This window comes from Lepisosteus platostomus, chromosome 8 (assembly GCF_059453375.1).
Source record: "Lepisosteus platostomus isolate fLepPlt1 chromosome 8, fLepPlt1.hap1, whole genome shotgun sequence".
Taxonomy (NCBI): Eukaryota; Metazoa; Chordata; class Actinopteri; order Semionotiformes; family Lepisosteidae; genus Lepisosteus; species Lepisosteus platostomus.
In genome coordinates this window covers 4,617,758-4,634,502 of record NC_142618.1, presented here as the reverse complement: position 1 = coordinate 4,634,502, position 16,745 = coordinate 4,617,758, and the positions used below count along the sequence as shown (strand labels likewise).

General features: G+C 37.2%; 1 protein-coding gene across 3 annotated transcripts in view; it reads right to left on the bottom strand.

Moving 5' to 3' along the window:
- The window catches only part of l3mbtl4 (L3MBTL histone methyl-lysine binding protein 4), a 141,918-nt gene that overhangs the window by 91,184 nt on the left and 33,989 nt on the right, over positions 1–16,745 (bottom strand). For all 3 annotated transcript variants that reach the window (XM_088642114.1, XM_088642113.1, XM_088642115.1), the window contains exons 10-13: positions 14,934–15,010; positions 4,394–4,479; positions 3,999–4,109; positions 1,247–1,361 (exon numbers count right to left, since the gene is read on the bottom strand). In XM_088642114.1, the coding sequence (XP_088498240.1) occupies positions 1,247–1,361; positions 3,999–4,109; positions 4,394–4,479; positions 14,934–15,010 (389 nt within the window). The remainder of the gene's footprint in view (positions 1–1,246; positions 1,362–3,998; positions 4,110–4,393; positions 4,480–14,933; positions 15,011–16,745) is intronic.

Below are 16,745 nucleotides of genomic sequence, written 5' to 3'. Positions count from 1 at the left end.
GCTCACCCTGCGGTCCATGTGGGTCCTAACGCCACAGGATAGTGACGGGGACACTATACTGTAAAAAGGTGCCGTCCTTCAAATGAGACGTAAAACTGAGATCCTGACTCTCCAAATTCTGGCCAAATTTCCTGTTAGCCTTTATTAATCATGGCCTCCTTATAATCCCCATCTCTGAACTGGCTTCATCACTCTGCTCTCCTCCCCACTGAGAGCTGGTGGTGGTGGAGGGGATCCCCATTACCTGTAAAGCGCTTTGAGTGCAGTGTCCAGAAAAGCACTATATAACTGCATGGAATTATTATTATTATTTCTAAAACAGAAAACAACTTTTTCATTTTTCTCTCTGCGTTCTCTAAGTACTACTAATCAGCGAAGGACTTTATCCATCCATTTTCTAACGGCTACTTCAAATTCAGACTGAGCAGGAGCCAAAGTCTATCCTGGCAGGCAATGGGTATAAGGCAGGGCGAAGGACTTTATACCCTTGTCAAATCCACAAAGCTGTCCCACAGGCAGCATGAACTCCTGTGATATAAAATAGAAGCATGAACCCACATTGCAAATATAACAGAGATCACAGGATACACACTTGACACAAGCTCTCTTCTGAGTGATGCACTGGTGAATTTCATGTTTAACAACATTCTGTTTGAAATCTGATCTTTTTTTTAAAGACCCCGGTTGATATGCAATGCACAATTTATCCCGCTTTATAATACAAAACACCTCATGTCAATTTGCCATGTCAGAGAAAAACAGCAATGCTCATTTCCTTTCTTTCTTCAAAGGATTAATTGTGCTTTTGCTGCACAGACACAAGAGGAGATCAGGCAGATACAAGTTCCCTTAAGTACCTCATTGGCATGCGACTACAAATACCACACAAACCTTAAAATAAACTTGCATTTGTTTTACGTAAGTCAAGAATTAATCATAAACATACCTTTTGTATTTTTGTGTGTATTCTGCTCATTTATTCTTTTTAAGCCACTGGTATGTCTGCCTAAACATATATAAGATGTTTGAAAAGTCTGATTAAATATGTATATGAAATGCTTCAAGCAAATATATGTTTAAAAGAGATATACTGTAACTACAAAACAATACAGGTACGCTGTATTTAAAGGAAAACTGCTGAATATCTTGGAACATTTTTACTTTTCGTTAAACAATTTTTAAATTTACAGTATGTAGGATTTTTAAATATTCCGATGCACACACAAAGAAGTAAATATTTACTTACTGAGTGGCATTTCCAAAGGATGACCAGTCCTGGCACACCACCCAACAGGATGAATATCTGTAGAGTCAGAATCTGCCCAGAAATCAAATTTGTGATGCCAGCCATCGAAATGCACCTGTATGGGCAAGAGACATGTACCCCAAGTACGATTACAGACCAGTTTTCAGTTACAGTTACGAGATTTTCCTGCTACATCTGAATGGTGTCAAAGTCATAATACAATCCAAAGTCACATTGGTGTAAGCAAAGTTACTCAGCATTAAACATTAATTCTGCAGAAAGAAAAACAGATATACATTATTCTTTATTACTACAATAACATTATTAATTATGGAAGAAAGAAACATGAAGTGCTTGGAGAATTAAACAAGGTTTTATAGACATAAAGTTTCCATTGAGAATTCACAGTATATTTTCATTGTTATGTAAGATCAAATGCCCAATGCATAAAGATCCCATATGCAATGCAGTAACTAATAATAATGAATTGTAATCATGTAGCACTTTTCACCCTTAAATGCTTTACATATACTGTACAGTAGGAGAGAAGCTATTTAAGCACAGCATCTCTCTGGGCAAGACGCCATAACGTACCAGCAATCCTATACAGCAGATAAGATGAAGAAGTGAGAAATTGCTTCAACTACTGAATTAAGCAGGAAACTGGTGTAGGGCAGATAATGCAAGACCAAAGTGTAATTAAGTCAGGACACTACAGCACTGTGTCTGAAGTCACCATGCTGCTGGGGCACTGCTTTGTAAAATGTTGGAGATAAGTTAATTTCACTGAATTCTGGTCCACCAAAGTCACTTCCAAAAGCAACAAAGTTATCACCTGAAGTTCGACATCCCAGTACTGACCAACTAACTCTTGCTGAGCTTCTGAGACTTAAATCAGGTTTATGGTGGTAGTACTAGGTGGTAATAATAATCATCATCATCGTCATCATCATCATCATCATGATGCTGGGATAAATGAACAGTTCCACTTCAAATTCAAAAGCTTTCCAAGCCTCCAGAACTGGCTACACAGAAAAACCTGTTATTGCCAGAGATAATTGTTTCTATATGATATACTGTATGTCATTATTTCCTCCAGCACAAAATCAATTAATAACACTGGATTGCACTGTTTCCAAAGACACAGATTGATCGGTTTTGGACAGTTTCCTTTGTAACGCTTAGTCAATAAAATCAATCCAGTCACTTAACCCTTCTTTAAGTAATCCTCAGAGGAAACTTGTTTCACCCTAAATAAAGAATAGAAAAGCAGGATGAAAGCTACAGACATCACTCTGAAAACAAATCAGTCTCCCAAAGACTAACGCACAAGATCAAAATAATTAGTGAAGGACTTTATACTTTTGTCAAATCCACAAAGCTGCCCAGCAGGCAGCATGAACTCCTGTGATATAAAATAGGAGCATGAACCCACATTGCAAATATAACACAGATCAGTGTTTGCATACCTGATACAAGTTCTCTTCCGTTACTGAGAGATGCATTTTGAATTTTAAGTTAAACAGTGTTCTCTTTGAAATCTGACCTTTTTCTGAGAAGATCCCAGCTGATATGCAATGTACATTTTATTGTGCTTTACAACCCAAAACACCTAATGTCAATTTCCCATGTCGGATAAGAACAACAATGCTCACTCCCACTCTTTCTTGCGGGGTAATAAAAGGAATAGTAAAGTAAAGAACTAAAATATGCCAATTTCCATTCTGATAATCAAAAGCATCGATATGCAGGATAATTGGTAAGAAATAAAACACAGCTTGTACAAATACTGTACACTCACACAAGCATAAAGGAGTACAAGCCTGTAAAAAATCAAACACACGTTGCTTTAGATGAGCGTGGGTAATGGAGTCCAATTTGTGTACAACTGAGTTTCAGTCTTACCAACATAATACAACATTATGTTACATTTCATGATACAAATATTTTTTTCTAACATATTTGTGACATGAGGCAACCCCGTTTTGCGCCCGCGGTTCTGTTACATAGCTGATCGTGGGGAATTTTTAATTAAGGAAGGAAAGTGAGGACCTCTGTTTGTTCTCTCATTTGAAGGATCTCAAAAGAAAAGTGTCATGGGCTGGAAATTGTGGATCAAATGAAAAAGCACCATCTACTCGTCCACTGACACCATTTCCAGCAGCAGAATGGTTGTTAAATGTCTCCCGATCCCTAAGGATGTCTCCCTAGCCCCGCATAGCTTATAAGACCTAATGAGATCAGGCTACAAGACATCCAATCCATTGCAGTACAGGAGCTCTGTACAGCCAGTTTTATTAATTATGTTTGGGTGGGGACCTGCATCAGAGAGTTTCTTTGCAGCTTGCAAATAGATGTTAATTTCACTTTGAAAAGCAAAAAGAAAGAGGAAAAAACATGTTTCGCCTACAGGTATGGAGCCTCTACAGCTTGGATGTGTTTTTTCTCCTATCTACTGTAGCTTTTAACTTATCTGATTGATGATTCAGTTATTGGATTAAAACGCTGACTGTATTAAAGGCTTTCAGTGGAATGGATTTGAAGTTTTGCTTTCTGACTGCAGTTCCCATAGAACATACAATTGGTCCAGAAATGAGCTCATCAAAGTATCATTAGCTCATCATTAGTTTATATAAAAAAAAACATCTATCGACACAAGATTGGTTGCAGTCTAATACAATTCAACATGTTTACTCAGAAGGAAAATAAGTTCTTAACTGGTCTTTGTATTTTGTTTATTGAATTCACTTACCTTTATCTTGTAGTCTTCAGTGTCTATTATAGTAGCAACCCTTATCAACATAGGATTTCTCTTATCCACAGCTTCCAACTTCATATTCACTCTAAACTTATGAGGTGGTTTCTGAAACAAGAATAGGTCAAGATTTGGGGATCTTTTGAATTCTGCCATCATGTGGCTTATGACCTCAATGATTTTTACTAACCTTAAATTATTACAATATAATATCTACAGAATACCATGTATAATTTCTAAAACTATAAAGTCAAACAGGGGTGCTTTAATCATCCTCCTTGGCATTTGAAAGCAATTTTTTTTAGCCATAAAAAGCTAACGATAGCTCTACATTCTGTGCAAAGATGAGAGAAGTGAAGCTTTGAAATGTTGTCCAAACTGGTAATACTTACCACATTAAAAGCCTTGCTAGGAACAGCAGAAGAGCCAGTATCTTCCAAATATTCTTCCCATTTGAATTTTTCCGGATTGGGATATCCTGAAACAATAATATCAATAATAAAGAAATGTAATAAAAATATTCTACTTTATGGCCCAACAGAAGAAATGGTTATGTCCCAATATTTTTGAGAGCACTGTATAAACCCCTTTAAAACCACACATACCTTCATTAAGAACGGTCATTTAATGTAGATTTTCTATCTGAAACAATGTTATACACCAATTTTCTTTACTTTAATATTGTTTATTAAATGACATAGTTTTATTAATGTTTTCCAAGTTGATTTAACACTGATTCAAGGAGCAGTGAATATTCAAGAATGATTCAATGACAAGTTCGGACAGACCACCAAATGTTATGTTGACTCCACAGATGTCTATAAGAAAAATATCTTAAGTGCAGGTAATTTCGGAGAGAAAATAAACCATGAGAAAAGATGCACAGAGAAGCATCATCACTAAAATGTATATAAAGTGAAAGAACTCAGATATATAGCCACATGGCATTGAAATATTAATAGGGCGTTGTCATCTTCACCACCACGCAAGGATGTACAGTACAAACGTAAAGAACAGATACAAAAGTTAAGGACTTATCCTGCTGCATTGAGAATACTTAAAAGATCTCCAGATGCAAACGGCAGCCACACTCACATGAGTTTATCTCTAAGTAAATTCAAAAGACAGTATATAACTATTTCAGTAAAATAACTGGATAACAAGTTTGCTTACAAAGAGTGCACACAGAATACGGTTGCAAATCGTTTAAACGAATACTGTATACTGTACACTATCACTGTTATTATGGTGCCTAGTGAATGCATTGAATTTTTTTTTATCTGATAAGGGAACTGTCCAAGTATTCCAAAAATCTAATTGGATGGGTTAAACGTACAGTATGAATACTCAGAGCTATTTAATATTTTATCATTCGCTACTTTTAAATAGTCCAATCTACGTCCGTATCCTGCCATGAGAACTCTATGGATAGTGATGGTGGAACTGTCTATAGGGTTGCCATGAGGCGATACTGACTCAACCACCACCACTTTTGATGAACATTTATCCTATCCTGTTTCCTTAGAGACATTAATGTGAGACATTTATATGGGATACAACAATGATGCATGAGATATTGCTCAGTTTTTCGTTATGGAAATCTAAGTTCAAAGTACAGATTACTTGTCAATTAAAAATGCACATACTAATTGAACTCTGAGCAGTTCAAAATGAATTTTTGTTTTGACACAAGGTACTGTAACAGTAAAGATTTGCATAATTAATACTTTCAATATTGTTTTTTTTTAAATGAGAAGACAAGCTGAAAATAAACTAGAAATGCATCACTTACCAGAAAACAGATATAATCACGCTCTAAGGTCAGTTTTGTGAAAGCCTATCATTTAATGCAATTAAAAAAAACAATGACTAAAATCTAAGAACCTCGCTCAAAGATTCATAACAATCATTCTACAAAAGCCTGTATTCAGAGTGAATAAATACAAATCACTAAGAATAACACAACATAAGCCAAGTCAATGAATGAACTGAATAAAGAATGCCTTATATAAACATCAACAGCTACAGTATGTTTATTACTGATTGCACACAGATGCTAGTGTTCCAGATTATTTTTTGCTCTGATTAAGGCTTGATTGTGTGCAAATTCACAGGCAATTGTTAGTTGTGGTGCTGTTCACTGGCTCAGCCATGAGTGCTTAACAGTAATAAACATTTGAATTTGAAAATAGCAGATGACCCCCTTGTACAGTTTTATCAGTTGCTGAGGGAGTCTAGAATAAAAGAGAGATCGCCACGATTTGACCATAAAAAATAAGACTTAAATCACATGTATAAAACAAGCATGGGAATCATGCAAAATTAATTTTGGAACTGTTAATTGAATTCCTGCAAACAACTTCCCCTAAAAAGAAGCTTTGTACTGGAATAATATTGATAATAAGTAGTGGTTTGGCATTCTGAAGATATTTAATCTCTCTTGAGCCAGCTTTGTTAAACATGGATGTCCTGAACGTGCCCTGCGATTATGTACAAACGTGCAGTAATGAGGTTGCTCTGACATCAGTAGCATTTTGCAGAATGTCACTGGCACATTGCAGCTTGAACACTAACTCTTGATTACACTATTCTTCAGATAATTGTGCATGAAAAAGTGACTTTTTTGTTGAATATTTATGGATTGCACAACATATCTTCTTAAACATCATCTAGTTTTATTGGATAAATTGAGTACGTGTACATGGAACTGAAAGAATCTATGACGCGTCAAGACTTGAGCACTATTACTTTGCCCAGTTTTGATGAAAAGATGGGCACAATTGCAGTACAGTACATAGTGTGTGAATCCTAATAATTAACTGGACTCCAAGTTTATAAATTCACTCTATTTGTCACGGACAGTTTCTTTATTTGAAGAGTAGAAAAAAGGCACTACTGCAGTCCGTTTTGCATTTGGAACATTTTGCAGTGCGTATTGGATCGATCGTGACTTTTGAATAGGTCAATGCAGATCCTTAAACAGATCTTTCATTGTTTAATGGAAGAGAGAGAAGTGATCTTTATTAAAGTTTCAGGGATTAACTTTATTTTCTAAAAAAATATCAACTTTACATTGACTCTGTTTATTATTTATGTTACATCTGCGGTCTTAATTTTATACTCTAAACAATAAACATGTTGTTCTTTTAGCAGGCCCTCTTAATAAAGCAAAAAAAAAAATCGTATTTCTAGTGAGACTGAAACACACTACTTCACTGACTTTTAACAGGCACCGCTTTAGAAAATCGACGTGACAGAATGGTCTCCCTGATTTAGCTATTTCTTCAGCCACGATAAAACTTGCCTTCACCACAGTTATGTGTTTCTAGTAAGATAATAGAGCTATTTCTACTACTAGATTCACAGTGATATCTGTGTAAACGTAGCCAATCTGATTCGTTTTATACCACAGAGGGAAGGGGAGGACGTTAATACTCAGTTGTTGCGTGATGGGACTGGAGCCAAGGGCTCATGGGAACTGGAGTTCCTGCTATCGTGGGACTCATACAACAGACCAGGAAAAGTCTTGCAAGGGCTGGATTAAAACGGCTTGGGGGCCGAATGTGGCCCGCGGGCCATGAGTTTGACACGTGTGTTAACTTGGGTCTGGGTGGACCCTGATCTTGTTTGCTTCACCTTGGACTTCTTACCGGGATGGTTCACCGACGTTTAGCTCCTTTGTTGGTGCTTTTACTCTATTAATCCTCGAGTTCCTTCCTAAAATGTCCTTTCTTTGGATGTCCCCATTAGTCTCTTTAAGGTATTCCTTCATTTCTTCTCCAGAGCACACAAGTTGTCCTGACCTGGCTTCCACAACAGATTTTAACATTGAAGCTCTTATATCAGCACGTTAAATCGGTTAATAATGAAATGGCAGGAATGTGCACAGACACAATACAGTAGTCCCAAAGAACAACAATGAAGATGAAAACCAGCACAAAAACACAAAGATAAGACACAAATAGCATAATCAAGGCTTACCTAAGCCAGACCATAAGACAAATCAACCAGAATAATATTTGGCAAAGTAAATAAATCTTAAAATATTTGAAATACTGTAGCCTATACAGTAAATGTCCCCAGACTGGAGAATGGTACTTTGAACTTCACTCATTCAGTTAAGATATTTGAATTAATTTCTCTTGTTCCTAGACTGGAGAGTGTCATTTTACAGCTTCTTCCTTTTAATTCAGTTATTTTAATTAATTGCTACAGTACTTGTTTCTAGACTGGAGAGTCTTCCTTTGCACTTCATTCATTTAATTAAAATATTTTAATTACTACTTGTTTCTAGACTGCAAAGTGCTCCTGTGCAGCTTGCTCCTTTCAAAATCAAATATTTTAATTTATTTCCAATGGTTTCTAGAATGGACAGTGTTCCTTTGCTGATGCTGCTCCCTAATCTAACCATTTCTAAGTGTTTTCAAACTAAATAATTTTTACACAAATAGAAAAAAACATTCTGGTTTATTTGTACAATTCTGCTAAGACTTTTCCCCACTTGCAATAGGAATTAAACCAGCACTATATTTTGGAAGGAAAAAAGATATTCCTACCAACAAAATAACTTTTGTTGCCATTGGAATGAAAGGAGGAGGCTTGAATATGAAGTGACCATATGTTAAAATAAAAATTGGCTAATTCCTAGCTCACTCGATTCCCAGACTGTATGTAGCATTATTAATTACAACAGTCATTAGTTAGTTATTAGTTACAATGGAGTCATTAAATGTTTTTAGCAGCCTGGCAAAGTTATCCCTGCAGTACAAGACAGCCTGACTAAGAGCTTCAGCCTCAACCAAAAGACCTCAAAAGTCTTTTGAAACCCATCATTTACATATGAAAGGAAAATTTGACTTGATACCTTAAATAAGCCCGGAAATGTGGGCACTATTAAAATACTAATCTTCCCTATGATCAGCATGACAAATGTCAAGCAAAAAACATAGACCAAAAACCCACGTCCAAATCATCACATCTCTCTATATACTGTATGGCGCTGGGTGTCATTATCATCAAGAGCCAGCAGATCGCTGCACAGGAGCTTCGACAAAGGCAACATCACTGCAGTAAAGTACAGTACAGTACATACTGCATGCACGGCAGTATGAGAGTACTGTGGGGTATGTGCTGATATATTCAAATTCATTTCATATCCCAATTTAAAAGCACCAGTGACAGCAGCTCTTTCGCACTCTGCATTCCCCACCAGCTTCTGTTCTCCCGAGGCAGGACTTTAATTTCTTCTCGCGGCTCCCCAGTGGAATAGCAAACTGATTAGACAGAAGTTTAGCTGCAGCTGAGAGGAAATTACTTGCAAATTCTCTGCCGTGTGGGGGATTTCTTTTGTGTAAAAAGCCCAGAAGATCCAAAGAAAGTACAATGTGAGGTATGCACACAATTCTTTAAATGTCATAAAGGCACCAACGCCTGAAAGTTCACATCTTTATGATTTATAATAAAATACTGTGTTAGACGGTAAATGTAACAGTAATCGGACATCAACTGCATGAAGCAAAGACACACTAAACCGGTCCAATTTTGCAACATGAGTTGATGAATAAACATGAGCTTGCACACTGGAGCAAAGGTCATTGAGGGTCATATTGTAAAAACAAGACAGTATATCAGCCGTTATGTTTGCTGACAAAACAGTACTCCAGCAACGCAAGTGTGAAGAGCACGCACTGCCTCCATCACCAATTAAACAAATCCTTATTTCTCATTTTATTAAACGTTATTTTATTAAAATCATGCTTATTGTTCCACAAAGTATTTTCAAAGATTTACAAGACCGTGTCTTCTTGCATCAGATTACCCATAAAATATTAGGATCATTTATTAAATTCTGCAGAAAAAACAGATACCGTAAGACTTACAGATCCTGTACAATTTGTATCTAACACATTCTATTCATTTAGAAGTTAAAAAAGCATTTGATCTTTTTTAATCAAACCTGAAAAAGCAGTTTATTTTTTCCCTTCACACTTCAGCGTACAGATGGTATTTCCACTGTAAAGGTTTCTTTTTAAGATCACCAGATTTTCATCTGTGCTCGAGAGCCACCTAATTTTTGTTACACTGACCTTCAAGGTCTCTATTACAGCAGAGCATTAATTACATGCTCAGCACACATTTCATATCACAGTGCCACATTAAAGCAATTTCAAATTACTGATTACAATGTGACATTTTCTGCAACAAACGATTAAATCTAATGATTATACTTCAAAATAAATTTTGTAGCTTACTGATGCTGAAAAGCAAATTGATAGCAGGAGCACTTTTGAACACAGGAATGAGCACTTAAGTACCCAACACACAGCTGAGTAGACTGAATGAGGGTAGTGTGAACTTCATGATAGAGTGTAAATAATGCTTCATGGATTTACTGAAATTTGTAGTGTTTTGAGTTACCAAATCGAACAATCTGGCCAAGGTTACTGGACTGCTGAGCAAGAATGCACCATTGGATACAAACGAGGGTCCATGTACAGTACAGACAACCTTCAACACCTTTCTAAATGTATCCTGCTTCCATACAGTAAAAGGACATGATGGAGCTGCAAAGTGACTCAATTATACAACTGGAAGAAGTATTCCAGTAGTGTAGATGTTTATCATTTGGTTTATGGTTTTAGGAGCTTTTTTCCTTAGTGTGGTTAGGATGGTGTAAAGTTCGTTGTCCTTACCATAGACTGACAACTACAGTAGAACAGCAAGCAGCGTGTGCTCAAGTTAACCTCTGTAAGATTACCATGGATGTGATTCAGTGATGATTATGACAGGGCAATTGAGTGTCTAAACAACAGGGCCTGGAGAAGGCAGGTCAATTCTGGTTTTTAAGATCTCTACAAGAGTTCTCTGTACTGCTCTGGGATTTAGATGTCATCTGTTCTTTGTAAATTGCCTCAAGCCTAGCAGTCTACACAAATAATTAAACTTGCCCTTGTTACATGGCATAAAATAAGGATCCATGCTGTGTGTTTGAACAGCAGAGCACCTGGACTGATCAGTCTCCTTTTCACAACCATGTTAAGTCATGTGGAATAAACGCCATAGGAATCTACCAGTAATGAATAATTTTCTAAGCAAATGCTTTAAATAGGCATGAATTAAATGGTTCACAAATAAGACCAACAATGTGTCATTCAGCAAATGCTGTGGAGCTCTTATTTTTACCTTAGTTTTTCTGTTCTTGTCAATTTGTTTCATTGATTTATGCTGGCATTGCAAAATGAAATACACATTATTATTTATTGATATATAAGATATAATTAGGGCGGAGCGGTGGCTCTGTGGCTCAGGATCTGCGCCTGTGGCTGGAAGGTTGCCGGTTCAAATCCTGCAGCTGGCAGAGGAATCCTACTCTGCTGGGCTCCTGCGCAAGGCCCTTCACCCCAACTGCTCTAGGGGCGCCGTACAATGGCTGACCCTGCGCTCTGACCCCAGGCTCTCTCCCTGTCTGTGTGTCTCATGGAGAGCAAGCTGGGGTATGTGAAAAGATCATTCCTAATGCAAGAAATTGTAAAAGGTTAATAAAGTTATGTTATTATTATTATTATTATTACATATACAGTACATATATACTGTAGGTGCTAAAAGAAAAGGAATGGCTTGTGTCTCAATGTAGAATGTAGTGAATGATTTCTCCTTATTAAATATAATATGTGTTATCAATGAGAAAATACTCATTTAATGTAATGTTTATTTAGATCTGAGATCTGGAATCAAATAAGAGACATACTTCCAAAGCAAGTTTGAATTTCTCCGTCATGAGTCTTAATTTGTATTACTTGCTTGGATGACATATTTAAATTGGTACAGTAAGTAAGTGACCTTTAGTTATGTAACTATAAGTAAGAGTTAGCATTCATGATCACATTTGCAATTTGAAAATATTTGCAAACAAAACTAGACCAAGGCTCTCTTTTCCAGGCAACTCCTGGGGAAAGCATGATAACAGCTTTGAAACAATGCATCATCTCACACTACAAATATACTGACGTATCACACAAGAACACATCAGAGACACGCGAATACCAGCCACATTCATGAAGCAATTCTAATTGCCTAATGACCAGATATCGTCATATGTATTGATTTAGCATTTAGCTAGAATTAGGGAAATGTCTACTTTAAATGAGATGTATACTTTTAAACACCATCACAATTTAGCAACACCATATTTCGCCTTGTGTTACAAAGTCTTCTTTATGGCCTAGACCGAACTATTGCAATAAGGTTTGTCTAACCTGTGCAGGTTCAAATTTGGAACAGCATTACAATATGTAAAACCATGGTTGTCAACATACTCTACTCTTTGAGAACATTTGCTATATTAAAATATTTGCGGGACAAGCCGATTAGCAACACCATGTGCTTCCCTCACCTCATGTACTGTGCCTCATTTGTGATTTGTGTGAGTTTATATGAATATGTACAGTATAAACTCATATTATTGAGGGAAGAAGGGATCACTGGTCCAAGTAGTAAGAAGATGGGACCCAAATTTTCAAGGACAAGTCTGAGAGGCCTTTTCATCTTCCAAGTATATAAAATATTTTTTACAGAGTTTTATTACACAAAAAAGAAATTTAATTCTTCTTAGGGGTCAAACCAGCTCTGGCAAGGTTGTAGAGAATGAAAAGTAAGCTCTGTATCTGCGGAGAAGGCTGGATATTTACACACAGGAGGGCGAAAGTGATGGGATTAGGAAACTGATCTCCCCCCAAACCCAACTGTCTGTTTTAAAGAACACCATGAAATAGTATTGCAAACCACAACGTGATAAATGTATTTAAGTGATTTTACACAAACAGGATCTAGTTTTAAGATTCATAATAAAAATGTTTTTCCCTTTTTTTCAATCTATAAATTCTTGAAATAAGCTTTCTAATCACATACAATTTATATAACATACTGTATTTGGATCCCAGTTTAGCCAGCTGCCTGAAAATGTGCTTATATTGTAACTCTGATGAATGTTTTGAATTTCTTTTTTATTATTACAAGTGCACCCTTCCTTCACAATGAACATTCCTTTTAGGCAAGAAGTAAAATGCAAGCACAGCAGTATTTCAGACCCACGCCTCTCAGTCACTGTGTCATCTCTTGCAGATTATTTGCAGTACTTTGTTAAGGGAATATACTTCATTGTTGAAGCAACTGTTAGTGAACTTTATCATTTATGCCGTATGGTGTGTACATTTCATAAAACCTTTTTAAAGTCTGTATAATTGAGACATTATTTTCTAGGTTAAGCATTTCAATAAGCCATTGATCCATCCATTACAAGCAAGCCTCTTAATCTTTTGAGGGTCATAGCGAACTGGCGTCTTTCCAGGAATGAGAGTTCCCAATCGCTCTCTCCCTGGAAGGGATACCATTCCATCACTGGGCCATTGAGAAACGGCCAATTTAAAACCTCAATAAAACCTAAACGGTGTAATACTGGCAGCTGGAAGGAAACCCTTGAAAGCACAGAGAGAAAATGCAGACTCTACACAGACAGCAGTCCAAGGCCACACTCGAACCCAGGATCCTGGAGCTACAGGATAACAGTTCTAGCTGCCATGCTGCTGTCCCTCTATGCACTGAAAAACAGGAGCACAGCAAAGCTTCCAAAAATAAAGGCCAAAACAGACTTGCCACAATTTTACCTGAACCTGAAACACAATTTGCGTTCTTCTTCAGGTGACAAACATCAGGCTGTTTTTGGAATCACATCTCGGCCGCCGAATTTAGAGGTGATGATCTTTTATAACAGGGTCATATAGCTACATTGGGTGTTGGGAAACTATATTTTAAAGACCAAATGAATGAAAAGATCCAGATTGGGATATTAAAATGGCAAGCCAAGTATTCAGATCTTAAACCAGTACGACGGGGGGAGAGATTGAGACAGCAAAACTCCAAGCAAAAAGAGTAAAGGTGAACTTAAAAATAAATGAAGCATATTTGAAAATTATTTTTGTTTTACAACAAAATAAATACAAGCAAGCATACAGTAGGTAAATAAGACTGCTGACAATACTAATACTGACCACTAAAATACAGAATTAATAAATCACTTAATTCTGTATGCATTTTGTCCTTAAGTTTTGATAGATGACTGCTTAATACAGGTAATTAAAAGTAGAAACAGTACCATCCATCCATTTTCACTTTTGCTTTTCCTGGTGAGGGTCGCGGTGAAGCCGCAGCGACCACAAGGCCGGGTACAGGGGACAATCTGGAGGCCAAGCTAAAGGCCGAGGGGGGAAATTTGGCCCGGACACCAGGATAACTCCCTACTCTTCTTGAGAAATGCCCGGGGATCTTTAATGACTGCTGAGAGTCAGGACCTCGGTTTAACGTCTCATCCGAAAGACGGCGCCCACTACAGTACAGTGTCAACGCCACTACACTGGGGCATCAGGACCCACACAGACCGCGAGGTGGGGACCTCCCACTGGTCCCACTAACACCTCTTCCAGCAGCAACCATAGCTCTCCCAGGGGGTCTCCCTCCAGGTACTGACCGGACCCTGCTGAGCTCCAGTGAGCTGCCAGTTGAGAGCTGCAGGGTGACATAGCTGCTGGCTCGAAACAGTACCATTTACTACTTAAATCTGCTAAATGTGTTGCACATCATCACTTGTGTTTTCTTGGTACTACAGAATTGTGGAAAACAAACTGTAAATATTGAACCAATAAAATATTGTTAATAACCATCAATCTCAGACAACCTCTATTAAACAGCCTATCAAAGCAAACACTGTATTTGTTAAATTCTTTCAACAATGGCATGACATTTCTGAGCACTTCAATAACAGTCACGGCAAATGTCAAATTCAGATCTGGTGTTTGGATAATGAGTAGCAATATAATAGCATAAAAAGGCTCTAAATGAGAGAAGGCCATCTGGCTGTAAGAGGAGTGCTTCGCTTACCCTGAGGAGCAGTAAGGGGTCGTCCACTGTCTTGACACCACCCTACGGGATGAATGTGAGGACTACTGGAATCGCACCTATAAAAGAAAATCAAATCATTACCAGATGTGCAACTCGCATAAAAAAGTATTACTGCATCCATATTCCTAGAACAACATATTCTACAGCACCAAGTATAATGAGAGAGAATGGGAGCAACAACAAAAGAACCCAAGAAAAAACATGAAAAAAGAACAGAGGCAGTTTGATTTTCAGTGGTCTGTGAAACGATTAAATTAAACCCTTTTTTACTACACTTTTAAGCTCTATATTTGTTTCTCTCAAACTGATGTAGGAACCTACTATAACTTGGAAACGCTGTCCATCTGAAAATACAGCCACTTGATTATTATATTGAAATCTACTGAGTTTTATCAGTTTGGAAATGTAGGGAAAATGCTGTACACACATCGAGGAAGGCATTAAAACACTAAGGCATATGGTGACTTTATTTCTTTTATGCACGATACATTTCAGTGTGCTTCATTCTCCATGCCTAATTTTAAGTTTTAAACCAGAACAACAACAATAACTACACTTTTCACGTCTATACAGTATCACCCCAAGGCACTTTAAAATATTAGGGGGCCTGTTCTGTCCACCATTGGGAAGCAGTACCCGCCTGGACAATGCCTGGCAGAGATCACGTGCCAACAGCCTCACTACGCAACAGCTCAGACAGAAAAGTAACGAATTACTACCAATTAAAACCAAAGATGCGAGCCCGAGATCAACTCAGCCACAGGACACCACAGCTAACACCAATATTCTGTGTGGTCTTTAACGACCAAGAAGGACTTTTCATCCAAAGAGCTTTAACTCTCATATGAATTGCCTGTGCAGCAAGAGGTTATACTTAATAGGTTATACAATAATAAGCGGTTTCACTTCAATGAATATTAGTGAACAAATGCAGGCTGGATGGTAGAGAATGCCCAGTATATTAAAGTTTGATCCTAAACAATGTAGTCAGTATTCGTTATGACTTGTGGGCTGCTCAAGACCACCATGTGATCAACATCATTTTATCACAGCATGGCTTCAGAAACCAGATGATAGGTAATTTCATTAGGAGCCTGCAGAAAAATAATTTTAAATGTTTCAACTTTTATCATGTCTATGCATAGTCTAAAATTATTATACCATGATACGCATCATGTTTATTAATTGTCAATTTTAGTGGATCATACGTGATTACATAATCTCATGTTCCTGTCAAAATCTAAGTCAAGAACATGTCTTACATGCATCTTTTAAATTTTAAATGATTTGGGGAAGATTTCAGGATTTAGATCATGTACCAAAGAGAAGAGTTTGTTCTATTCAAAGGCTATTACTGGGGGCAGGTATTCTTCTCTGGGGTTCATTTTTCACATCCACCTGCTCTATTCCAAGGCATGTTCTGCTCAAGAACATGTTCAAATTAGGATCTGCATGAAGTCATTTTTTTAAATCCCATTTCCTTAGTAGCAGGATGTTAGCATGTCAACCTTGGCACTTAAATGTACAGTATTAATTTATTTCTTATAAACATTGGTAAAAATGTGTGAAGTACTCCCATATAAAGTTATGCAACATTTACACCCTACATATAAATAAAAATGAGGTATTTCTCAGCATTCACAGGTACTGTGCTTTTGTGTTTAAGGGGGTCTCCTTATGTATATTTGTCTTTACAGTTATCCACTTTTCCAGAGCAGTGCTTGACGGCCACAAGCAACAGTTCTATGGCATTTATTCAGTTTAGATTAAAAATGACATGTACACATTCAA